Source organism: Scyliorhinus torazame, chromosome 2 (genome assembly GCF_047496885.1).
Source record: "Scyliorhinus torazame isolate Kashiwa2021f chromosome 2, sScyTor2.1, whole genome shotgun sequence".
NCBI lineage: Eukaryota > Metazoa > Chordata > Chondrichthyes > Carcharhiniformes > Scyliorhinidae > Scyliorhinus > Scyliorhinus torazame.
In genome coordinates, this window is record NC_092708.1 from 385,899,502 (window position 1) to 385,925,479 (window position 25,978).

General features: G+C 49.6%; 1 protein-coding gene across 1 annotated transcript in view; it reads left to right on the plus strand.

The window, feature by feature from the left end:
• Positions 1-336: 336 nt before the first annotated feature.
• Positions 337-25,978, plus strand: part of tshr (thyroid stimulating hormone receptor) — a 113,962-nt gene continuing 88,320 nt past the window's right edge. The window contains exon 1 of the mRNA XM_072495002.1: positions 337-503. Within this exon, the coding sequence (XP_072351103.1) occupies positions 337-503 (167 nt within the window). The remainder of the gene's footprint in view (positions 504-25,978) is intronic.

A 25,978-nucleotide genomic window follows, 5' to 3' on the forward strand; every position in this document is an offset into this window, starting at 1 on the left:
TCTCTTAAAGATGTCCCTGTTCCTTACCAATTGTCGTTGGCTGAAAGGTGGCGGGGGGAACATCATCTGTCAATCAATCTGCAGGACCCGGAGTGTGCTGGAAGTGTCAATGCTGACAACGCAAAGGCTGTCTGAGGGCTCCTGGCGGCCAGAAGTGGAGCCAGCAACTTCCAATTCGATCGTCAGGGGAAATGGACCGCTGCAGATTTCTTTGACAAGGAGAAGAAAAAAACCCAAATGAGAAAGGGGTGGGTGGGCTAGCAGAGAGGGAAAAAAAAATTGCAGGTTTTGGAGCGGTTTTAGTCAGCAAGGAGTGAATTTGGAAGCTGGTTTAAGATGCTCCTGCTCATCTTGTATGGGGCTGCTTTGACAACTGTGTCCCGGGCTGCAGAATTGGTGGATCGGTGTCCGAGTGTGTGTGAGTGCTCAGACTGGGGCACTTTCCAGATAACGTGTAAATCCATCGATCACATCCCGACCTTTCCCCAGGACACCGAGAGAATGTGAGTACATCGAGTTCCAACTACACCCTCGCCTTCTTCTCAGCTGCTGTCCCCCCCCCCTCTCTTCTTCATCCCACATTGAGAAGTTGAGTCATGCAATGTGCCGGGTGCCCTCTTTTAAACCAGTGCCCAGAACCCCAGCAAACTGTCTACCATCACGGAGCTTTTTAACTTCATCTCAGACTCTGCATTCTCTGCACTGCTAAAAAAAAACGACAGCCCAACTCCAGAGGGGAGGGATGTGAGACCCCCGAGGTGGGTGGGGGGACGCAGTCACATTTATCCACCTTACACTGGTAGCAAAAATAGGAAGGCAGATTGTTATTTGCATGGGACAGAGCCTTCAGGTTCTCCAGGGACATCTGAGCAGTTTTTATTTTATTTTAACCACCACTTTTGTGTGCAGCTCCCTCATAATGTACCTGGGGAGAGGGGGGGGGGGGGGGTGTAACATGCTCAGGAATCTCTTTACTTTAACTAGGGCTCATTGAAACTGCATTTCTCAAGCATGCTCTCACAGCACTTAGCGTTGCAATGCCAGGGAGTGGGGCACTGTGTGTGTAACTATGTACAGCAACTTGCTCCTGAGCAGAAGTGCAATAGATAGAAGGTCCAGAGCAAGATAAAGGGGCCAGGCAGACACTAAAGCTGGGGCTTCTAATGCTGCCTTCGCTCAGGGTAATGCTACTCAAGCTATTTTGCTTGCAATTTATATCGCACTTTACACAATGTCTGGATTTACCAACATACTTTGCAGACAATTATACATCTTTGAAGTCAGAGAGTCATAATGATACAGATAGAAGGAGGCCATTCGGCCCATCAAGCCCATGCCCCCCCCCCCCTGTGGAACAACGGAAGACATGGATAATGTACCAGAAGTCCTGAGAAACACATGTTTTAGTGAGGAACTGAAGTAAATTAGTATTATTAAATAATTTGTTTCAGGGAAATTAATGGGATTGAAGGCAGATAAATCTCCAGGGCCTGATAATCTTCATCCCCGAGTATTTAAGGGAGTGGCCCTAGAAATAGATCCATTGATGGTCATTTTCCAAAATTCTTTGGACTCTGGAATGATTCCCACAGATTGAACGGTAGAGAATGTAACCCCGCTATTCAAAAAGGGAGGTAGAGAGAAAACAGGGAACTATAGACCAGTGAGCCTAACGTCGATGGTAGGGAAGTTGCTGGAGTCCATTATCAAGTATTCCGTAGCACAGCATTTGGAAAGCAGTGGTGTAATCAGACAAAGTCAGCAAGGATTTACAAAAGGGAAATCATGTGTGACAAATCTACTAGAATTCTTTGAAGATGTAACTAGTAGAGTTGACCAGGGAGAACCCGTGGATGTACCATAGCATCATAGAATTTGCAATGCAGAACGAGGCCATTCGGCCCATCGATTCTGCACCGGCCCTTGGAAAGAGCACCTCACCCAAGCCCACACCTCCACCCTATCCCCACACCTCAACCCTATCCCCGTAATCCCACCTAACCTTTTTTTGGACACTATGGGCAATTTAGCATGGCCAATCCACCTAACCTGAACATCTTTGGACTGTGGGAGGAAACCGGAGAACCCGGAGGGAACCCACGCACACACGGGGAGAACGTGCAGACTCCGCACAGACAGTGACCCAAGCCGGGAATTGAACCTGGAGCTGTGAAGCACCTGTGCTAACCACTGTGCTACCGTGCAGCCCTTCCTTTATTTAGACTTTCAGAAGGCTTTCGACAAGGTTTCACATAACAGATTACTATGTAAAGTTAAAGCGCATGGGATTGTGGATAGTGCCTTGAGATGGTTAGAAAGCTGGTTAGTAGACAGGAAGCAAAAAGTTGGAATATATGGGTCTTTTTCCAATTGGCAGGCAGTGACTAGTGGGATACCGCAGAGATCTGTGCTAGGACCGCAACTGTTGGCATTATATATTAATGGTTTGGATGAGGGAACTAAATGTATTATCTTCAAATTTGCAAATGATGCAAAGTTGTGTGGGAGGGCGAGCTGTGAGGAGGATGCAGAGATGCTTCAGTGGGATTTGGGCAGTCTGAGTGAGTGGGTGTGTGCATGGCAGATGCAGTATAATGTGGATAAATGTGAGATTACCCACTTCGGTAGCAAAAATCGGAAGGCAGATTATTATTTGAATGGGTATAAATTGAGACAGGTGGATACTCAGCGAGACCTTGGTGTCCTCGGGCATCAGTCACTGAAAGTAAACGTGGAGGTACAGCAGGCAGTAAAGAAGGCAAATGGAATATTGGCCTTCATAGTGAGAGGGTTTGAGTATCGGGATAGAGATGTTTTACTGCAATTGTACAGGGCACTGGTGAGGCCACACCTGGAGTATTGTGGGCAGTTTTGGTGTCCTTATCTGAGGAAGGATGTTCTTGCTATGGAGGGAGTGCAGCGAAGGTTTACCAGACTGATTCCCGAGATGGCGGGACTGTCGTATGAGGAGAGACTAAGTCGGTAAGGATTACACTCATTGGAGTTTAAAAGAGTCAGAGGGGATCTCACAGAAACATATAAAATTCTAACAGGAATAACAGGGTAGATTGAGAAAGAATGTTCCCTCTCGATGGTGAGGGAGTGCAGAACTAGGGGTCATAGTTTGAGGATAAAGGGTAAACCTTTTAGGACTGAGGCGAAGAGAAATTTCCTCACCAAGAGAGTGGTGAATCTGTGGAATTCGCTACCACAAAAAGTAGTTGAGGCCAAAATGTTGTGTAATTTCGAGAAGGAATTAGATATAGCTCTTGGGGCTAAAGGGATCGAGGGATATGGGGGGAAGGCGGGATCATGGTTGAACTTGATGATCAGCCATGATCATAATGAATGGTGGAGCAGGCTCGAAGGGCCGAATGGCCTCCTCCTGCTTCTATTTTCTATGTGTGTTTCGATGTAATCCAGTCTATCCCATTCTTCTGCTCTATCCCCATTGCCCTGCACATTTTCCTCGAGTGCTCATTTTTTGAAACCATTTGTGTCTTTACCTCTACCATCCTCATAGGCAGTGAGTTCCAGGTCATTACCACTCGCTGCGTAAAAAGGTCCTTCCTCTCGCTTTGCCTTTCTGTCTTGCCCTTAAATCTGTGTCCCCTTGCCCTTGTACCATCAGCTAATGGAAAGAGTATTCCTTGCCGACCTTCTCCAAAACTGTCAATAACCTTGTCCATCTCTAACAAATCTCCCCTCAATCTCCTTCGTTCCAAGAACAACCCCAGCATCTTTAACCGGACCTTGTAACCAAAATCTCTCGCCTCGTGAACCATTCTGGTAAATCTCTTCTACACTCTCTCACAGATCTTCACGTCCTTCCTGAAGTACGGTGACCAGAACTGGATGCGGAATACTCTAGTTCTAACTGAACCAGGGCTTTGTACTTAATCTTTTTATTAATGAATTCAAGATCCCATTGCTTACCTTCCTACTCTCTCGATATGCCCTGTCACCTTCAAAAATCAATGTACATAGACCCCCCAGGACCCCTGTCCCTGCACACACTTTAGAACTGTGCCTCTCCCGAGGACAGCACGATGGCGCAGTGGGTTAGCATTGCATCCTCACGGCGCCGAGGTCCCAGGTTCAATCCCGGCTCTGGGTCACTGTCCATGTGAAGTTTGCACATTCTCCCCGTGTTTTCGTGGGTTTCGCCCCCACAACCCAAAGATGTGCAGGGTAGGTGTATTGGCCACGCTAAATTGCCCCTTAATTGGAAAAAATGAATTGGGTACTCTAAATTAACAAAAGAAAACTGTGCCTCTCCCTATCTCTTTTGTCAAAAATACATCACCGTACATTTTTCTGTTTTAAATTCCATCTGCCACTGGTTTGCGCAGACTATGTCCTGTTGCAGTTGATTTGCACAATCTTCACTGTTTCCCACATCTCCAGGTTTGCCAATCAGCAGATTTTGACATTTTACTGTGTATTCCAATTCTAAATCATTTATAAATATTAAAAAATTACAATAATCCTAACACTGACCCTTGAGGAGCACCACTGTCTCTCCTCCTCCAGTCTGAAAACAATAATTTACCACAATTCACTGATTTCTGTTCTTTGACCTTTATTCTCTTATCCAAGCTGACACTGACCCAGCTATTCCATGAACCTTAATTTTGTTGACCAGACGTTCTGTAGTACGTGGTCAAACACTTTCTTAGAATCCACATAGACAACATCCACCCCGTTCCCGCCATTAACCTTCTCTGTTACTTCATCAAAAACTTAAATTAGATGCATCAAGCATGGTCTGCCAAATCTGTGCTGGCTCTCCTTAATTAACTCAAACCTCTCAAAGTAACTGTTGATCTTTTTCCGTGATTATTGTCTCTTAAACTTTACCCGCCACTAGTGTTTAAACGGGCTGGTCTGTAGTTAGTAGGAATGCCCTTCTATCCATTCTTGAACATGGCTGATACATTTCCAATTCTCCAATCCTCTGGTATCTCCCAGCTCATATCTCAGGAAAATTGGAAGATTGTGGCAAGCCCTTCCGTTATCTCCACCTCCATTTTCCTTAGCAACCTGGGATACAAATCCATTCTAAGCAAAGCCAGCCTTTCCAGTACATTCCACCTATCAATTTTCACCACTTCTGTCACCTCTACAATCTCAACTTCTATCAATATTTTGTCAGTATCCTCTTCCTTAGTAAACACTGATGCAAAGTACTCATTAATTATTCCAGTCTTCTCCTGTGCCTCTAAGCCTTCGTAATCCCTCATAGACATCACTCCATCTCTTAAAAGGCTGACAACTTCCATGCCAGTGGAAGATTTTTGGATTACCTTCCCTTATTCACTCTTTTCCAAACACATTTTCTGCTTCATTACTTCTTTCAACTTATATTTGGTCCGGTTCTTGCTTGAAGAATTCACTTGATGTGCGCTATATGGCCTCTTTTTTTGTTCCATCATATTTTCTATCTCCTTTGATCTCCAAGGAGCCCTGGGGTTAGTTCTCCTTAATTTCCCCCTCATTGGAATATCTTGAGCCTGTACCTGAAACACCTCTTCCTTAAAGATCGCCATTGTTTTGTTTTACTCTTGCTAGATTTCCTCTCATCCAATTGAGGCTAGCTCTCTTCAAATTTATACGTTCTAGTTTAGATGGTTCCTAGTTCTTCTGCATTACTCATCTAAACATTATGATAAGATGATCACTCTTACCCAAATGTTCTCTCACCAGACACTTGATTCACTTTTCCCAGCACTAGATCCAGTAATGCTACCGTCTTATTTGAACTGAGAACAAAACTGGTCAAGGAAGTTCTCCTGAATACATTTCAGAAATCCTTCCCTCTTCTTTCCATGTATCTAACATTATCCCAATTGATATTTAGGGAATATCCCCATTATCATAATAATCGCTTATTGTCACAAGTAGGCTTCAGTGAAGTTGCTGTGAAAAGCTCCTCGTCGCCACATTCCGGTGCCTGTTCGGGGAGGCCGGTACGGGTAATTTTGCTGAAGATTTGCTCCTCTCGCTCTATCTCTCACTATTTGGAAGCCTATAGAATACCCCCAGTCGTGTGATCAGTTTTGCTTCTCAACTCCTACCATATAGATTTGTTCCCTAAAGGATATCCTCGCTTTCCAACACTGCTATGATGGCAGGGGGTTGGTGGCATAGTGGTATCATCCCTGGACTAGTAACCTAGAGCCCCAGGCTAATGCTCTGGGGAACCAGGTTCAAATCCCACCACAGCAGATGGTGCAATTTGAATTCAATGAAAATTAAAAGTCTAATGACGACCATGAAACCATTGTCGATTGTCTGGTTCACGAAGGTCCCTTAGGGAAATCAATTTGCCGTCCTTACCCAGTCTGGCCTCATGCATCTCCCGATCTTACCAAGCCACTCAGTTCAAGGGCAATTAGGGAAGGGCAATGACAGCGACGCCCACATCCTATGAATGAATTTTAAAAAATGTCTTCCCTAATCAGTACTGTCACTGCGCCTTTCATTTTCTCCTCTCCCGAACATTTTATATCATTGAATATTAAACACTCTGGGGTCGGTTAGCTCAGTTGGCTGGGCAGCTGGTTCGTGATGCGGAGCGACGCCAACAGTACTGACTGAGCTTAAGGTTCTCAACCTTGTCCCTCGCCTGAGGTGTGGCGATCCTCAAAGGGGAGAGTAGCTTATGGTCCTCTGGAACTGTGATGACGTTTACATTTTACTCACTATTTTTAAGCCACATTTCCATTGCGACCATATCATATTTCTACAGCGTTATTTGTGCTTGTCGCTCATCAACCTCATTCACCGCACATTGTGAATTTACAGACATGCAGTCAAATCTTTGTATTCCTTGTAGCCCTTTGTATTATGCTCCTATCTAATAAGGTACCACTGCCACCTTATCTGACACTCACCTTATGAACCATATTCCACTTTTCTGTTACTATGTAATGATGCCAATAATCTTAAACCCTCACCAACCACACTAGTGAACCACCCCGTAAGGACTTTGGTCCCAGTCCTGTAGAAGAACGGCCCATCCCTCTCGAATAGCTGCTTAATTCCCTCGAACTGGTTCCAATACCCCAAGATTCTGAAGCCCTCTCTCCTGCGCCATGCCCAAAGCCATGCATTGACATTCCCTATCATCTTATCTCTACTCCTGTTGGCCCGTAGCACTGGTGGCAATTCAGAGATTATTACCTTGGAGGTGCAGATTTTTAATTTCCTCCCTAGCTCCTGAAAGCCTGACCCTGTAGTTACTGCTGTGTTGTAGAATGCTGAGTTCCCAATCTGCATACAGCAAGTTCGCACAAGCAGCAAAGTGATATGGCCAGATCATCCATTTTACCATTATTCCTTGAGAGGCAATTATTAGCCACAACACCGGGGCAAACGTATTAAACATGGTGCTATGAGTATGTCCATCTGAAAGGGCAAATGGGGTCTCACTTTAAAAGTGACAGTGACAGTATTGCACTCCCTCAGTACTGCAGTGGGTGGTCAGCTTAGATTATGTGCCTAAGTCTCTGGAAGGGAAGTAAGAACCCAAAACTACAACTGATACTTAAAACGTTAGCCGTATAATATCTCACTATTGGAGAACTAAACAGTCTCCCATACCCTGTTTATCTGTACCAGTGCTCCCTTAGACAGAGCAAACTACTACTTTTTAAAAATTCATTGGATTTGGCCATCGCTGGGCTGGGCCTGCATTTATTGCCATCCCTCACGGCCCTTGAACTGAGTGGCTTGCTGAGCCATTTCGGAAGGCATTGAAGAGTGAACAACATTGCTGTGGATCTGGAATCACATGTGGGCCAGACTCAGTAAGGGCAGCGCATTTAGCAAGACATTAGTGAACCAGGTGGGTTTTTACAACATTCGGCATGGTCATCGTTAGACGTTTTCTAACATTTCCAGATTTCTGACTTCAACATCTGCCATGGTGGGATTTGGATCCAGACCCCAGAGCATTTGTGTCTCTTGATCATTAGTCCAGTGTTAATACCACTACTAAAGATGTCTCTGTAACTACAGATCGCTGGGGGGGGGGTTCTACTGATCCATATTTATAGGGAAGATCCACGATACTTGCATTTACCAATATTTTTTTACATTCCAAAGCACTTTACAGTCCATTGAATTATTTTTGAGATATAGTCACAGTTGTAATGTAGCCAAACAGAAGGCAATGTTCGACTGCAAGTTCCCCAAATGATAGATCAATAACCAGGTAATTTATCTAAAGTTAATATCCCAAAGAGGGAATCTAAAGCTGTTACATTCAACACACGCACCTTAGCTATTGCACCACAAAACAGCGAATCAGCATTTAAAACACATGCATTTTATATCAATTCTGAAAACAAAAGGCATTTCACAGCCGCCAAAGTACTTTTCAAGTTCAGTCATGGTGGCGATGTGGGATATACAGCAGTCAATTCCCGATCAGTAACCACCCACAAAGCCCAATGAAATAAACGGCTGGATAATCTGCTTCAGTAGTATTGGTGGAGGGATAAGTATTAACCAAGGGGAGAATTCTGCTGCTCTTCTTCGAAATAGCGCCAATAAACGTTGCACATTCTCCTGAAGGGAGCCTTGTTTATGAAAAAAAAACCCGACTGTTCAGCTGAGATACTGTGGTCGGCCGTAGTGGCACTGAAACGGTAATGTTCGTGGGAGCAGCAGAGAGAGTAGGCAACGGTCATAATAATGATGATGGTGTTTTATTCAGCAAACATGTTCCCAACCTGAAGGCTGAATTACAGTGTGGCTTACATCGACTAAGTAATCAGATTGAAAAAATGCAAACAAGTAACAATTGCAGTAACAAAATTAGAGGGCGCAATTTATCGGAAAAAAACTGTCCCGTTGTGGGTGGGTTTAGCGTGGTGTCACGCCGGATCGACCCCGCTATCGAACGGGACCCTGGTATTTTTTTCAGGCATCGGTGGAGACAGCCCCGCCGAGGCTGCACTTACCTTCATTACCTGCATCGAGGAGCTCCACATCACTGGGGCAGGCGGTGGCGTAGTGGTATTGTTGCTGGACTAGCAATGGGCCAGGATAATGATCTGGGGACCCGGGTTCGAATCCCACCACCGCAGGTGATGGAATTTAGACTCAATAAAATATCTGGAATTAGAAAAGTCTAACGATGACCATGAATTGATTGTCGGAAGACCCATCTGGTTCACTAATGTTCTTTAGGGAAGGAAATCTGCCGTCCTTGCCTGGTTTGTGAGTCCAGACCCACAGCAATGCGGTTGACTCCCCTCAGGGCAATTAGAGATGGGCAATAAGTGCTGGGACATACATGACAGTATGTTAGCACATAGGGGCAACATGGTAGCACAGTTGCTTCACAGCTCCAGGGTCCCAGGTTCGATTCCCGGCTTGGGTCACTGTCTGTGCGGAATCTGCACGTTCTCCCCGTGTCTGCGTGGGTTTCCTCCGGGTGCTCCGGTTTCCTCCCACAGTCCAAAGATGTGCAGGTTAGGTGGATTGGCCATGCTAAATTGCCCCTTAGTGTCCAAAAAGGTTAGATGGGGTTTCAGGGATAGGGTGGAGGTGTGGGTATAAGTAGGGTGCTCTTTCCAAGGGCCGGTGCAGACACGATGGGCCGAATGGCTGCCATCTGCACTGTAAATTCTATGATTGTTATCTATGATCTTTATATATATGAATGATCATTCAGAATAGTGTGTAATTGCAGCATCCAGCCACTAGATTCCGGGACTGGTTAGCTCTGGCAGAGACATATTTAAGTGTGCCTTAAACATGCAAATTTAGGCCCCGCCCCTCCAGATTGTGACGTCTTGCGAGATCCCTTTAAAGGCTTGGCGAGCCGGATAAATCTAGCGAGAAGCCACTCGCGAGATTTACCGGCTGGGTTGTGTCCGCGATCGTGTGCAATGCGACCGTTAGATTGTGCCCAGAATGACAAGTTCAGAAGTTGCAGGTGGACGGGAGATTAAAAGGAGGGTAATGTTGAATTGAAATTACAACCCAAAACAACATTCCTACTTTACAGCTATGAAAGCACAAATAAATTACACAATTGAAGTACTTAATTGAGGATCCAGGCCATGTGAAGTAAAGGGCTACTGTTACGACTGGTCCCCTGGTGAGGCCCCCCCAAATTGTTATGTTCCTGGGTGAGGAGGGTGATCTGGCTCCCCGTCTTTATCAACCCTTCAGTTGGTCACAACCTGGTTAATTTAAAAAGGGATCCCTCTCCTTGTGGACACCTTTTCCCAGTCCGAACGTATGCATATTTTACAAGGAGCCAATTTAACCAGGTTTTCTTGAGTTAAAGGGAGAGTGAGTTTATCAGTTACTAAAATTCAAGAAGAAAATAAGAAAAATGCAACATTCATACACAGATTAGAAATAGGAAGTGAGTTTAAAATAAAAGTTGAGCATTGAGTTTGGACAACCTTGGTTCTGCAGCTCGGCCGAATGACTGGCCCTGTTTACTTTCAACTCTGGCTTTGCTAACTTGCAATCAGAGAGAGATTTTTTTACCTGCAAGCGAAGGGGTGCCGAGGTTCTCTTCACCCATGACCCCCACACGAGCACAGTACAGCTAGAGCACCAGGGGCGTCATTCTCCGACCCCCCGCCGGGTCGGAGAATGGCCGTTGGCCGCCGTGAATCCCGCCCCCGCCGAAGTCTCCGCTCCCGGAGATTGGGCGGGGGCGGGAATCCGGCCACGCCGGTTGGCGGGACCCCCCGCTGGATTCTCCGGCCCGGATGGGCCGAAGTCCCGCCCAGGAATTGCCTGTCCCGCCGACGTAAATCAAACCTGGTATTTACCGGCGGGACCAGGCGGCGTGGGCGGGCTCCGGGGTCCTGGGGGGGCGCGGGGAGATCTGACCCTGGGGGGTGCCCCCACGGTGGCCTGGCCCGCGATCGGGGCCCACCAATCCGCGAGCGGGCCTGTGCCGTGGGGGCACTCTTTCCCTTCCGCCTCCGCTACGCCCTCCACCATGGCGGAGGCGGAAGAGACTCTCCCCACTGCGCATGCGCGGGAAACTGACAGCGGCCGCTGACGCTCCCGCGCATGTGCTGGGAAACTGACAGCGGCCGCTGACGCTCCCGCGCATGCGCCGCATTTCCGCGCCAGCTGGCGGGGAAACAAACGCCATTTCCGCCAGCTGGCGGGGCGGAAATCCCTCCGGCGTCGGCCTAGCCCCTCAATGTTGGGGCTAGGCCGCCAAAGATGCGGAGCCTTCCGCACCTTTGGGCCGGCGCGATGCCCGTCTGATTGGCTCCGGCTTTGGCGCCAGTCGGCGGACATCCCGCCGTTGGGGGAGAATTTTGCCCCAGAGCTGCAGTTGGTTTTATTCCTGAAAGGGGAAAGACACAAACATGTCTGGGATATAACTCACAGGAGACGGTTTCAGCTGAGATGGTAAACAGCTTCCATTGTCTCTGCAGGAGAATGCAGTTCAGTTTTTTGCATTTTCTTTGAAGTGTCTCTGTCTAAAAAGTGTGCGGCGTGTCTAATTAAAAAATTCAATATGTCCGATCGCAATTGGGGGGTGTGAGCCATTGACATGACACTAGGTCGGTATTTTGCCATCCTACCCCTCACAGGGTTAAATTTAGCTGAACCTCTGAGTTGTCTGTTGTACCCAGAACTCAGCCCAGTGGCTCTGGCAATGGGATTAATCAGGGGATCAGGGGTTATGGGGATATGGGGAGAAGGCAGGAGAATGGAGATGAGGAGGTGGTGGTGAGGCACCTTCTTGTAACGCTGCCGTCCATGACTGAATGGCGGAGCAGACTCGATGGGACGAATGGCCTAATTCTGCTCCTATGTCTTATGGTCTTATGGGATCGCGCTGGAATCCCAAACCAGGCGGTTACAAATTCAAACGCCAGCCTAACCTTCCAAACCCATGACCTCTACCACCTTGGCAGGGCAGCAAACGGGCAGCGGATGCCTGGGAACACCACTTCCTGCAAGTTCTCCCCCAAGCCACATACCAAACTGACTTGGAATCATCATTCCTTGACTGTCGATTGGTTAAAAACCCTGGAGCTCCCTTCCTGACAGCACTGAGGGTGTACCTACATCACATGGACGGCAGCGATACAAGAAGGTGCGTCACCACCACCTACTCAAGATTAATTAGGGATGGGCAATAAACGCTGGGCTAGCCAGTGGGGTGGGGTGGAAGCAGTGATGGTTAGGGGGCAGGAGAAAATGTGTCTGGTAAACAAACAACTAGGATGGTTGTGGCAGCCCGTGGCAGACTTGACAGTTCAGTCTGTCATGGAGAGAAGCAGCAAATCCAAAACACAGCCGGTCGCCCCACTGCAACTGGGCTGGTAAGTGACACACTTTTTCTAAGGGCCCAGATTAATTTGTTTGAGGTAAAACAGGGTGATACCCCTCATATAAAATATATGAAGAAGAAGAGTTACGAAAAAGAGTCCTATTCGGCTCAAGCAAGAAGCCTCCGCAGGTGCTGCCACCCTGCTGTGTTTTTCCAGCCCTTTCTGGTTTTACTTCAGGTTTCCAGCGCCTGCGGTATTTTTGATTTTCTGATAACTCTCTTCGGTGGATCTGACAATTTCACTTTAGTTCACCTGCATGTTGTTCGCCATCCTCTTGTGTTTGAAGTCACCATTGTTCTAATGAAAGGTCACCGACCCGAAGCGTTAACTCTTGTTTCTTGTCACAGGTGCTGCCTGAACTACATTTTGTGTTGTTCTATTTCAGATTTTCAGAATCTGCAGTAGCTTGCTTTGTGTTGATATTGGTGCAACGGCCGCCAATGTGGCTAAAATTGCCCAGTGTCTGGGGCTGGTGGGATGTTGTACGTTGGAGGTTACTTACCTAGCCCATAGACAGTGGCTCAAAAATTATACTGCCCCTTTAGAAAGTCAGAAAGCATGTTATTTACCTTGGCGAGCATACAGGTGAAGCTTGCTGAATGAATGAAAACCCAAAAATGCAAGAAATGCTGCTAGCTCAATGGCAAAGACAGAAGATAAGAATGTTCTTTATGTCTATCATCTTTAACTCTTAGGGGTTCCAGGAATAAGAACATAAGAACAGTGATGCTCGATCAATAACTCCAGAAGGGAGATTGGATGACAATTGAAGGCTTTATTGGACTAGATGTGTCCCCCAGCAGCGCAGGTACAGAATGCAGCTGCTAGGGAGACACAGGCTCTTATACTCCGCCTTACTGGGCGGAACCAGCAGGCAGGCTATACCAATGATACTGCTGTCTCAGGTACCTCCCACACCAATGGTCTTACAACATCGACCTGGGTACCGTAATACCCCTAATACCGACTACCACATTCACCCCCTGTTAAAAAAAAGAGTCCGGCGAGGGTGGTGGTCTCGCGTAATACAGTGGTAGAGGTTGAGGTTATGGTGGTACCCGGTATACATTAGTACAGTGTTTTGCCTCGTTACATGTCGCAACTATTTACAGTATTTATTTACATTCAAAATGAAGCAATTAGTCGGTCGGGGGCCCTGGTCGTCCTCTGCGATCATCGCAGTTTCGGCAGTGATGCAGGAGCCGGCTCGGGCATCCGTGGCTCCGGGAGTGTGGCTTTGGCTTCTTCGGCAGCTTCATTGCCCCTAGATGGGACCAGTGCGAGAACTGACCCACCTGGGAAAGGGGCGGCTGTGGGGTGCGCCGCTGGGTGGGAGGGTGGGGTTGGTGGTGGGGGGGTGGGTGGAGACTCAGTGGGCACCAGGTCCCGTAGGGAGACCGTATCCTGTCAGCCGTCGGGGTATGCCACGTAGGCGTATTGAGGGTTAGCGTGAAGGAGGTGGGCCCTCTCGACCAATGGGTCCGACTTGTGCGCTCGCCTGTGTTTGCGGAGCAAGATGGGTCCAGGAGCTGCCAGCCAGGTTGGGGGCGAGGTCCCAGAGGAGGACTTCCTAGGGAAGACAAGGAAACGTTCGTGAGATGTCTGGTTGGTCGTGGTACATAGCAGTGATCGGATGGAGTGGAGAGCATCCGGGAGGTCCTCCTGCCAGCGGGAGACTGGGAGATTCCTGAACCGTAGGGCCAGTAGGACGGTCTTCCAGACCGTTCCGTTCTCCCTTGCTACCTGTCCTTTTCCCCGGGGGTTGTAATATGTCGTCCTGCTCGAGGCAATGCCCTTGCTGAGCAGGAATTGACGCAGTTCGTCCTCATAAAGGAGGACCCCCTATCGCTGTGTATGTAGGCGGGGAAACCGAACAGGGAAGATACTGTGGAGGGCTTTTATGACGGTGGCTGCAGTCATGTCGGGGCAGGGAATGGCGAATGGGAACCGGGAGTACTCGTCAATCACGTTCAGAAAGTACGTGTTGCAGTCGGTGGAGGGGAGGGGCCCTTTGAAGTCCATACTGAGACGTTCAAAGGGACGGGAAGCCTTTATCAGGTGCGCTTTCACTGGCCTGTAGAAGTGAGGCTTGCACTCCGCGCAGGTTTGGCAGTTCCTGGTGGTGGTCCTGACCTCCTCGATGGAGTAGAGCAGGTTGCGGGTCTTAATGAAATGGAAGAATCGAGTGACCCTCAGGTGGCAGAAGTCCTTGTGGAGGGCCCGGAGTTGGTCCACTTGTGCGGTGGCACGGGATAGGGCATCAGGAGGCTCGTTTAGCTTCCCGGGACGATACAAGATCTCATAGTTGTAGGTGGAGAGCTCGATCCTCCACCGTAAGATCTTATCGTTCTTTATCTTGCCCCCCTGTGCATTATCGAACACGAAAGCAACTGAACGTTGGTCAGTGAGGAGAGTGAATCTCCTGCCGGCCAGGTGAATCTCCTGCCGGCCAGGTAATGCCTCCAGTGCCGCACAGCTTCTACTATGGCCTGGGCCTCCTTTTCAACTGAGGAGTGGCGGATTTCTGAAGCGTGGCGGGTGCGTGAGAAGAAGGCCACGGGTCTGCCAGCTTGGTTGAGGGTGGCCAGCAGAGCTACGTCGAACGTGTCGCTCTCGACTTGGAAGGGAAGGGATTCATCGATTGCGTGCATCGTGGCCTTTGCAATGTCCGCTTTGATGCGGCTGAAGGCCTGGCGGGCCTCTGCCGACAGGGGAAAAACCGTGGATTGAATTAGTGGGCGGGCTTATCCGCATATTGGGGACCCACTGGGCGTAATATGAAATAAAATCCCAGTAAGCGTTTCAGGGCTTGGAGCAGTGAGGGAGGGGGAACTCCATGAGGGTGCGCGTGCGTTCAGGATCTGGGTCTATAATTCCATCATGCACTACGTAGCCGAGGATGGCTAGACGGTCGGTGCTGAACACGCATTTGTTAATGTTGTAGGTTAGATTAAGGATTTTTGCGGTATGGAGGAATTTTCGGAGGTTGGTGTCGTGGTCCTGCTGGTCGTGGCCGCAGATGGTGACGTTATCGAGGTACGGAAACGTGGCCCGCAAACCGTACCGGTCACCCATTTGGTCCATCTCCCGTTGGAAGACCGAGACTCCATTTGTGACACCGAAGGGAACCCTTAGGAACTGGTAGAGCCGCCCATCTGCTTCGAATGCAGTGTATTTGCGGTCGCTAGGGCGGATGGGGAGCTGGTGGTAGGCGGATTTTAGATCCACCGTAGAAAAGACCTTGTATTGTGCAATCTGATTGACCAGATCAGATATGTGGGGGAGAGGGTACGCGTTGAGCTGCGTCTACCTGTTGCTGGTCTGACTATAATCGATAACCATCCTATATTTCTCTCTGGTCTTTACAACCACTACTTGAGCTCTCCAGGGACTGTTGCTAGCCTCAATAAAACCTTCCTTCAGTAACCGCTGGACTTCCGAACTAACGAAGCTCCAGTCCTGGGCACTGTACCGTCTGCTCCTGGTGGCAACGGGTTTGCAATCCAGGGTGAGGTTCGCAAAAAGGGAAGGCGGATCGACCTTGAGGGTCGCGAGGCTGCAGACAGTGAGGGGGGGAATAGGGCCGCTGAATTTAAAAGTTAAACTCTGGAGGTTACATTGGAAATCTAACCCCAGGAGCGTGGCAGCGCAGAGGTGAGGGAGGACGTAGAGGCGGAAATTTTTTAATTCCATTCCCTGGACCGTGAGGTTCGCTACGCAGAACTCCGTGATCTCTGCAGAGTGAGACCCGGAGGCCAGGGAGATTTTTTGATTAACTGGGTGGATGGGAAGAGAACAGCGCCTTCCCGTGTTGGGGTGTATGAAGCTCTCTGTGCTCCTGGAGTCGATCAGGCAGGATGTTTCGTGCCCATTGATGAGCACGGTCGTCGTCGCGGTCGAGAGCGTTCGGGGCCGAGATTGGTCCAGGGTCACCCAGGCAAGTCATGGCAGAAGTTGAAGGTTTTCTTCGGGAGGTGTGTGGTCATCTGAACTGGGGTCCTGAGACTCCAGCCAAGATGGCGGCGCCCACTGGTCGCACATGGCTGGGGGGGTGCAAGATGGCGGCGTCCATCCATCGCACGTGGTCCCCGGGGAACAAGATGGCGGCGCCCGGGGCCCGCAAGTGGCTCTGGAACAGGAAGATGGCAGCGCCCACTGGCCGCACATGGCTCGTGGGGTGGCGGTCCCGGTTCGCCCCCGGAGACCACTGCGACGGCCCGGGCCTGGCATACCGCCACGAAATGGCCCTTTTTGCCGCACCCTTTGCAGGTGGAGGAGTGGGCCGGGCAGCACTGCCGGGGGTGCTTGGCTTGCCCGCAAAAATAGCAGCGGGGCCCCCCGGGGTTGCCTGGTAGTTGCGCAGCACAAGCTTGTGGGGGATACATTGGAGTTGGCCGCAGGGGGTGGGTTCCACGCTGCCCAAGGGGCCACCGCGCGGTCGGATACGTAAGCGCGGGCGTTTCGGGAGGCCACATCCAGGGAGCTAGCAAGGGCCCGTGCTTCCTTGAAGCCTAGTGTCTCTTTTTCTAGCAGCCGCTGGCGGATTTGGGAGGACAGCATACCTGCAACGAATGCGTCCCAAATCAAAAGTTCTGTGTGGTCGCTGGCTGAAACTTGCAGACAGTCACAGTTCCGACCTAACACCAGGAGCGCACGGTAGAATTCCTCCGGTGATTCCCCGGGGATTTGTCGCCTCCATGGTGCACAGGGGACACGATGATGTGCCTCCCCCCCCAGTTCCTTCATGCCTTTACAAAAATGTTTTAGAAAACTGTCCTGTTCGCTTGTCTGCCCGTCTGAGACATATTATGGCACGGCAGCATATTATTATACAGGTCGGCTGAGTTGTTATTAAGCTCAGTTGATCCTTAACTATTTATTTAAATATAACGAGTGGACTGTCAATTTTGCCGCCCTACTTATTGTGGGCACCAGGTCAGAGATGCGCAGGAAAGTGCTGAGCTTGCCACTCATTGTATTTTTAGTGCCCCCCCTCCCCCCAACCCCTCCAAAGGCATGCCCAGCTCAGTGTGTAAAATCTGTTCTGATGAAATATGCTATGCATGAAGCAATTCTGTACATGATGTTATACACGACCTCCGACCACCAGGGGCAGTGTAAACCCACCATGTCACCCTGTGGCCGGGGAGTTGGGAATAGGTTGTGTTGGAGGATAGACGTATTTTGCAGTAGCTCTATCATAGTTAGTTAGTGTTAGTAGTTTGTTATTTTATTTATTCTAGTTACCTTTCTCACGCAGTTGTTTCATAATAAATTATTTAAATTAGATGTTCTGTAGTTCATCATTCACTTCAGCCAGTCTACAGAACATGGCGGTATGCTAGCACATAGGGGCAGCATGGTAGCACAGTGGTTAGCACAGTTGCTTCACAGCTCCAGGGTCGCAGGTTCAATTCCCGGCTTGGGTCACTGTCTGTGTGGAATCTGCACGTTCTCCCCGTGTGTGCGTGGGTTTCCTCCAGGTGCTCTGGTTTACTCCCACAGTCCTAAGATGTGCAGGTTAGGTGGATTGGCCATGATAAATTGCCCTTAGTGTCCAAAAAAGGTTAGCTGGGGTTACGGGGATAGGGTAGAGGTGTGGGCTCCAGTAGGGTGCTCTTTCCAAGAGCCGGTGCAGACTCGATGGGCTTAATGGCAGTGAATGGTAGAACCCTCAAGAGTATTGAAAGTCAGAGAGATCTAGGAGTACAGGTCCACAGGTCACTGAAAGGGGCAACATAGGTGGAGAAGGTAGTCAAGACGGCATACGGCATGCTTGCCTTCATTGGCCGGGGCATTGAGTATAAGAATTGGCAAGTCATGTTGCAGCTGTATAGAACCTTAGTTAGGCCACACTTGGAGTATAGTGTTCAATTCTGGTCGCCACACTACCAGAAGGATGTGGAGGCTTTAGAGAGGGTGCAGGAGAGATTTACCAGAATGTTGCCTGGTATGGAGGGCATTCGCTATGAGGAGAGTTTGAATAAACTCGGTTTGTTCTCACTGGAACGACGGAGGTTGAGGGGCGACCTGATAGAGGTCTACAAAATTATGAGGGGCATAGACAGAGTGGATAGTCAGAGGCTTTTCCCCAGGGTAGAGGGGTCAATTACTAGGGGGCATAGGTTTAAGGTGCAATGGGGAAAGGTTTAGAGTAGATGTATGAGGCAAGTTTTTTACACAGAGGGTAGTGGGTGCCTGGAACTCGCTACCGGAGGAGGTGGTGGAAGCAGGGAGGATAGTGACATTTAAGGGGCATCTTGACAAATACATGAATAGGATGGGAATAGAGGGATATGGACCCAGGAAGTGTAGAAGATTGGAGTTTAGTCGGGCAGCATGGTCGGCACGGGCTTGGATAGCCGAAGGGCCTGTTCCTGTGCTGTACATTTCTGTGTTCTTTGTTCGGCACTGTAGAGTCTATGGTTCTATGGTTCTATTCTATTCTATGATTCTATGGTTAGCTAGTCTAGCTGCAGAATGATTAATGAGACATCTACATTGCCGAAGCCACGGCCAGCCTCCTTTTCAGATTCTTAGTCATGTGTCCTCATCTTGGGGTCGTGCCTCCAGTGTGCACAGGGGACACGATGATGTGCCTCCCCCCCCCCCCCCACTTCCTTCATGCCTTTACAAGACTTTGAACTTCTTCCACTCCTCCCTGCTACTCCCCCCCCCACCCCCTCCACTCTCCTCCATGACTGTACACAGCAACGGTGGTGAAGGTTAAATGTTCCATCCGTGGGTTGGACTCCCCTACTTGTGAAAGCACACCACACGCCAAAAGAACTGGTGTGGCCAGCAGTAGGGCACGGAACGGTCAATGCACAGAGTGGTATTCAAAAACACCGGGACACTATAAATAGAGAATTCAGACTTTACTGACATGAAGACTCTATTCACATGGTCGGTTCCTTCATTGCTCAGTTACTGCGGTTCAGAAGAGGACATGAGGAGATTTGATCTTCTGATCACTGTTTACACTATTAAGCACTACACAGATGTGTTTGAGGCAGGTTTGTTTTGAAAACTCCCACCCTAACTGTGCCACACCTCCCCGCCCAGTCTCCAATCTCCCACAAGACCAGCACAGTGAGCCTGCTTAGAACTGACTCGGGAGGTCCATAATATTAAGTTACCAACCTCATTGGCACGCTCATATTTTGACCCTTTTCTCCCCCCATGTCCACTCCGGCCCTTCTTCCGAAACAAAATCCACACTTTACAAGCATTTGTACAAGTTCGTAGTGGTCTCCCTGCTTTACAAGTCGCATGTAAAATGGGAGCATTGTTCAGTCGCTACAGGAGCCAAGTTAAACCTCAACTTTGGTATCTTGTGAAGTTAATTTGCCCTGTGCGCAGCTGCGCGTTAAGTCAGTGGCAGCCTTGTCCCTGAATCAGAAGGCTGTGGATTCAAAACCCACCCCAAAGGGCAGCACGGTAGCACAGTGGTTAGCACAGTTGCTTCACAGCTCCAGGGTCCCAGGTTCGATTCCCGGCTTGGGTCACTGTCTGCGCGGAGACTGCACGTTCTCCCCGTGTGTGCGTGGGTTTCCTCTGGGTGCCCCGGTTTCCTCCCACAGTCCAAAGATATGCAGGTTAGGTGGAATGGCCATGCTCAATTGCCCCTCTGTGTTCAAAAAGGTTAGGTGGGGGTTACTGGGTTATGGGGAGAGGGTAGATACGTGGGCTTGAGTAGGGTGCTCTTTGTAAGGGCCGGTGCAGACTCGATGGGACGAATGGCCTCCTTCTGCACTGTAAATTCTCTGACTCCAGAGAAATGAGGGGAAAATAAACTAGTTGACACCTCACTATCAATGGTGTTGTCTTTAGCTTCGCACTGGGGGCAAACCGGTTAGCGAACCGGTGAATGAGCGAACGGGCAGAGTTGTTGGGTGGTTAGGGGTGAGGTAAATGAGTAAGAGGGGCAAGGTGGTTAAGTGGGTAGGAGTAGGTGCGTGAGGTGGTTAAGTTGGTACAGGTAGATGGGTGCGAGGTGGGTAGGAGGACAGGTGGGTGAGATGACAGTTGGGAGATGGCAGGTGGGCAAGGTGGTACGTGGGTGATATGGGCAGGTGGGTAAGTGGATGGGGGTGAGGTGGGTAGGGTGGGCGGGGGGATAGGTGGGTGAGGTGGTAGTCGGGTTGGGTGGGTAGTTGGGTCAGGTTGGGTGATAGGGGGGGTCAGTTCAGGGTGTAGTCAGGTGGTCAGGGATAATCAGGTAGTCCGAGAGGTGATGGGGAGAACTCAGGGGTATCGGAGGGAGACGTTGGTTCAGGCCTGGTTGGGGTGGGGGGGGGGTGGAGTTGGAGGGGGCGTCAATGTGAGGGATTGGGGATCAGTTGTGTAGTTACCCAGATGTTAGATTGAGCTTTCCCTGTTTAAAATATCCTGGGTAATTGTTGAGGTGAGTACCATGGAACTATCTATTGTCTCTGACTCTAACTCAGATATTGATGGAGGACCCCAGGGAGCTGGGGAATTGCCAATCAGAAATTTAAACTGGGTTTTGCTTGATTGGAGATAAAAGATGTCAGTTTAGGAGTTAAAGTGTTTAATTTTATTTTAAGCACGGTTTAACTAGTAATTGTAAGCTATTTCTTGTAAAAGTTAAAGTTAATGCTGTCTTATTAATAGTTTGTTTTAATATACCATGATCCTATTTGTTGTGGAGTCACTCTGGAGTGAAGTATCCTTTTTTCACAGTGTTACAAATGAAATAAAATATTTGGGTTGAAATCTTTCAATCAGCAACGATAATGCAAATGCAAGGCCACCTTGATCTCAAAACTCTGAAAGCTGAGATTTGAAGGATAGGGTTGCCAACCCTCCAGATTTTGCCAGGAGTCTCCTGGACCTGAAGAGTCTAAGGACACTTGTATGCAATCCTGGAGAGAAAACATCGGAACATTAAAAACAATTGTTTCTTTTTGCTATTTTCTTTGAGCATTTCCCTTGACTAGATATAAACATGTTGCAAATGGGGCAAAAAAAGGCTGTTGGTGAAAGCCAAGCATCATCCTATAGGGTAATGAAACTTTTTGCTTTCCAATTGGCGTCGGAAGGCCGTGCGTCGCAAGGAAGGGTGTGTTGGCCGACCAGTGGCTGGGGCGTGGAGGGGCAAAGGCATGTGACGAAACCTCCAGGAATACATTTAATTGCGGTTGGCAACTCTATGAAAGGGTGAATTTCATGTGGTCACCAGGGCCTGAATTCTCCCACAATTGGCGGGACGGCCCGGCGCCAAGAGCGGCGCGAACCACTCCGGTGTCGGGCTGCCCGGAAGTTGCCGAATCCTCTGCACTAGGCCGGCGGCGGAGGGGTTGGTGCCGTGCCAACCGGCGGCAAAGGGCCGCCATGGGCCGGCGCGAGTTGCCGCATGCACAGAACCGCCGGCGTGAACCCCCGGGACAAGATCCCCCGATCCCCCCCCCCCCCCCCCCCGAGGACTCCGCTAGCCGCCCTCAAAGCCAGGTCCCGCCGGGCTGGAGCATGTCCATTTCACGGCGGCGGGACTGGCCATAAACGGGCGGCCACTCGGCCCATCGGGGCCGGGAGGGCCGCTGCCAACAGCCCCTGACCGGCGCGGCGCGATCCCCGACCCCGCCCAAAAACCGGCGCCAGAGATTTCGGCAGCCGGTGTCGGAGCGGCGGGGCGGGATTCACCCCCCCCCCCCCCCCCCCCGGCCATTCTCCGACCCGGCGGGGGGTCGGAGAATCCCGCCCCAGATATCCCATAATCCCATTGGCATTTGCCAGGTGTCTACCCATTTGCCCAACTTGTCAATGTCCCTCTGAAGTCACCCAGCGTCATCCTCACAATTCTCTATTCGCCCTAGCTTAGGATCATCTGCAAATTTAGAGGTTTTTCCCTCAACGCCCATCTCTGAATCGATTATATAAATCAGAAAAAGCAACAGTCCCAACACTGAGCCCTGGGGAACACCACTTTCAACTCGTCTCCCTCTGAGAAATGCCCATCTACACCTACCCTCTGTTTCCTATCTCTTAGCCAACTTCTAATCCATGCTGCCAAGGACCCAGCAATCCCAAACATTTTTAATTTGCTGATCAACCTGCCATGTGGCACCATATCAAATGCTTTCTGAATGTCCAAATATACAATATCCACGGCACTATCTCCATTCACTGCCTGTGTCACCTCATCAAAGAACTCAATTAAATTGTCAGGCATGACCTGCCCTTGACAAAGCCATGTTGACTGTCTAGTATTAACTTATTTTTCAGTTAGTGTAGATTTTATGGTTTTGTAGATCAGGTTTTATGGCCTCCATCACTTTTCCCACTATTGATGTCAAGTTGACAGGCCCATTTCTTAATCAACGGTGTCACATTTGTAATTCTCCAGTCCCTCGGGAATAATCCTGTATTCAGAGAGACCTGGAAAATTTCTGTGACTCCACAATTTGCCCCCTTACCTGTCTCAGCAATCTCGGATGCATCCCATCCGGGCCTGGTGACTTCTCTACCTGGAGTGTTGCCAGCCTTTTAGCCCCTTTTCTTTATCTATCATTATACTGCTCAGTTGTGATGTGTTAGGCAGGTAGGTTCGGTGTTGACTGCACTCGATGCAGGAAAGCTAGACACAGACGTCTAACACTGGAGAAGATCCAACACTGTTTTATTCAACGATAGAACTGATATACATATTCAGCTGTGGGTCGACACTTTACTGAACTGACTGGAGACCTTTTAGTAGCCTGACCAGACTTACTAGCTACCACATGGTGTTTGCACTTGCTAGCTCGTGGACTCTGACTGTCTCAGTGGCTGGGTCCCGAGAGAGCGGGAAACCTGGTGCCCTCTGGCTTTATAGTGGTAGTGTCCTGTCTGGTGATAGGCTGCACTGTGCTGTGTGCTTACTGGTCATCCTGTGTGTCAATCACTGCCTGTTTGCATCTCATTATATACATGAGTGGATATTATGACATCTCTCCCCTTTATATTTAGATAAATAAATACTAAGGTGTGCGTGTGTATATATATATGCATGTGCCTGACTTTATACAAAGGTGTCTAAATGAACGTATATATATATAGAGGAAGGTGTCGATGGTGCAGATAAATGGCAAACAAAACAATATTTACAGAGGTTAAATCGATGAAGTCACAAAATGTACAAAAGTTCAGTCTACAGATTCAGTCTTTGTGGTGGGCGACGAATTCTTGTCGATCGCTGCAGAGGTGGATCAGGAGCCGCCTGCACGTGGATAGGTGGGATCGCTGCCATCGCGGTGGTCGCATGGGCCGGCAGGATTGCTGGTAGATCAGTGGTCTCGTGGCAGGGTACGTCCGGAGGAAGCATCGTAGGCGGCGGGGCACGCCGGTCAGGTAGCGGGCGTGGAACTCTTCGCAGTGCCCGTCTGTTGCACCGTAGCAGGGAGCCATCAGCCATGCAGACAAGGAATAATCTTGGGGCCACTTGTTTGATCACAACAGCTGTGGCTGACCAGCCGCCCTCAGGCAACTGGACACGAACATGATCAGTTGGGGCCAGCTCGGGCAGATACGTGGCATGGGCATCGCATGTGGCCTTCTGTTGGGCCCGTGATTGCTGCATTTTCCGTAAGACCGTGAGGTGGTCAAGGTCTGGAACATGGATGGCTGGAACTGTGGTCCTCAGAGTGCGATTCATGAGCATCTGCGCTGGAGACAACCCAGTGGACAGTGGGGTTGCCCTGTACGCTAGCATCGCCAGGTTGAAGTCTGAGCCTGAGTCTGCAGCTTTGCACAGCAACCGCTTTACAATATGGACCCCTTTCTCGGCCTTCCCGTTTGACTGCGGGTAGTGGGGACTGGAGGTTACGTGACGGAAGCTGTAGGACTGCAAAATCAGACCATTCCTGGCTGTAAAAGCAAGGACCGTTGTCGCTCATTACGGTGAGCGGAATCCCGTGCCTGGCGAACGTTTCTTTGCAGGCTTTGATTACCGCCTTCGACGTGAGGTCGGACAGTTTCACCACTTCTGGGTAACTGGAGAAGTAGTCGACCAGGAGTACGTAGTCACGCCTCTTGGCGTGGAAAAGGTCTACACCTACTTTGGACCACGGAGAGGCCATGATCTTGTGCTGTTGCAGCGTTTCCTTGGGTTGAGCTGGTTGAAACTTCTGACAGGTAGGGAAGTTGAGGACTGTGTCGGCAATGTCCTGGCTGATGCCCGGCCAATAGACCGCCTCCTGAGCTCTACGTTGGCATTTCTCGACCCCAAGGTGACACTCATGGAGTTGGCCCAGCACCATAGCACGCATACTCTGAGGAATTATGATCCTGTTGAGTTTCAGAAGGATTCCCTCCACCACCGTCAGGTCGTCTTTTACGTTATAGAACTGAGAAGGCATTTTACGTTATAGAACTGAGACTGCCAGCCATTGGTAAGGTGCTGCATCACACGCTGTAGCATAGGATCCTTGGCCGTCTCCTCACTAATTTGGACCACCCATTCGTCAGAGGCCGGAAGGTTGGTGGCACACAACTGCACTTGCGCTTCTATGTGGCAGATGAATTCACTTTGTTCACACGGTGTGATGATGGACCTGGAGAGGGCATCTGCAATGATCAGCTCTTTGCCGGGTGTGTAGACAAGTTCAAAGTCGTAGCGGCGTAGCTTTAGAAGAATTCGCTGTAACCAAGGTGTCATGTCATTTAAATCCTTTTGGATTTTATGGACTAGAGGCCTGTGGTCCGTTTCTACTGTGAATTTTGGCAGGCCGTAAACGTAGTCGTGAAACTTGACTATCCCTGTCAGGAAGCCCAGACACACCGTCTCAATCTGAGGGTACCGTTGCTCAGTGGGCGTCATGGCCCTGGAGGCATACGCCACTGGAACCCAGGACGAGGAGTCATCTCGCTGAAGGAGCACCGCCCCAATGCCGTCCTGGCTTGCATCAGTCAATATCTTGGTTTCCTTGGTTGGGTCGAAGAACGCTAGAACCGGGGCTGTGGTGAGCTTTGCCTTCAGCTCACGCCATTCCTCTTCATGTGTGGGCAGCCACTGGAATTCCGTCGACTTCTTGCCAAGATGGCAGAGGGCCGTGGTGTGGGATGCCATATTGGGAATGAATTTCCCGAGGAAATTGAATATCCCGAGGAAGCGGAGGACCGCCTTCTTGTCCTCCGGGGTCTTCATGCCGTTGATCACCGAGACCTTGTCGGCATCTGGCAGCATGCCCTGCTGCGAGATGTGGTCACCCAGGAACTCAATATCCGATTGACCAAATGAGCACTTGGCCCTGTTGAGCTGGAGACCATGTTCATGAATTCTCTGGAATACCTTCTTGAGGCGAGCAATGTGTTCCTGGGGCATTGTGGACCAGATAATTACGTCGTCAACGTATACTCGCACCCCCTCGATGCCCTCCATCATCTGCTCCATGATGCGGTGAAGTACTTCGGAGGCAGATATGATCCCAAAAGGCATCCGGTTGCAGCAGTAGCGACTGAACGGGGTGTTGAATGTGCACAGCTTGCGACTGGACGCGTCCAGCTGTATTTGCCAAAAACCCTTGGAGGCGTCCAGCTTAGTAAAGAATTTGGCATGAGCCATCTCACTGGTCAACTCTTCATGTTTTGGTATTGGGTAATGCTCCCGCATGATGTTGTGGTTTAGATCCTTAGGGTCAATG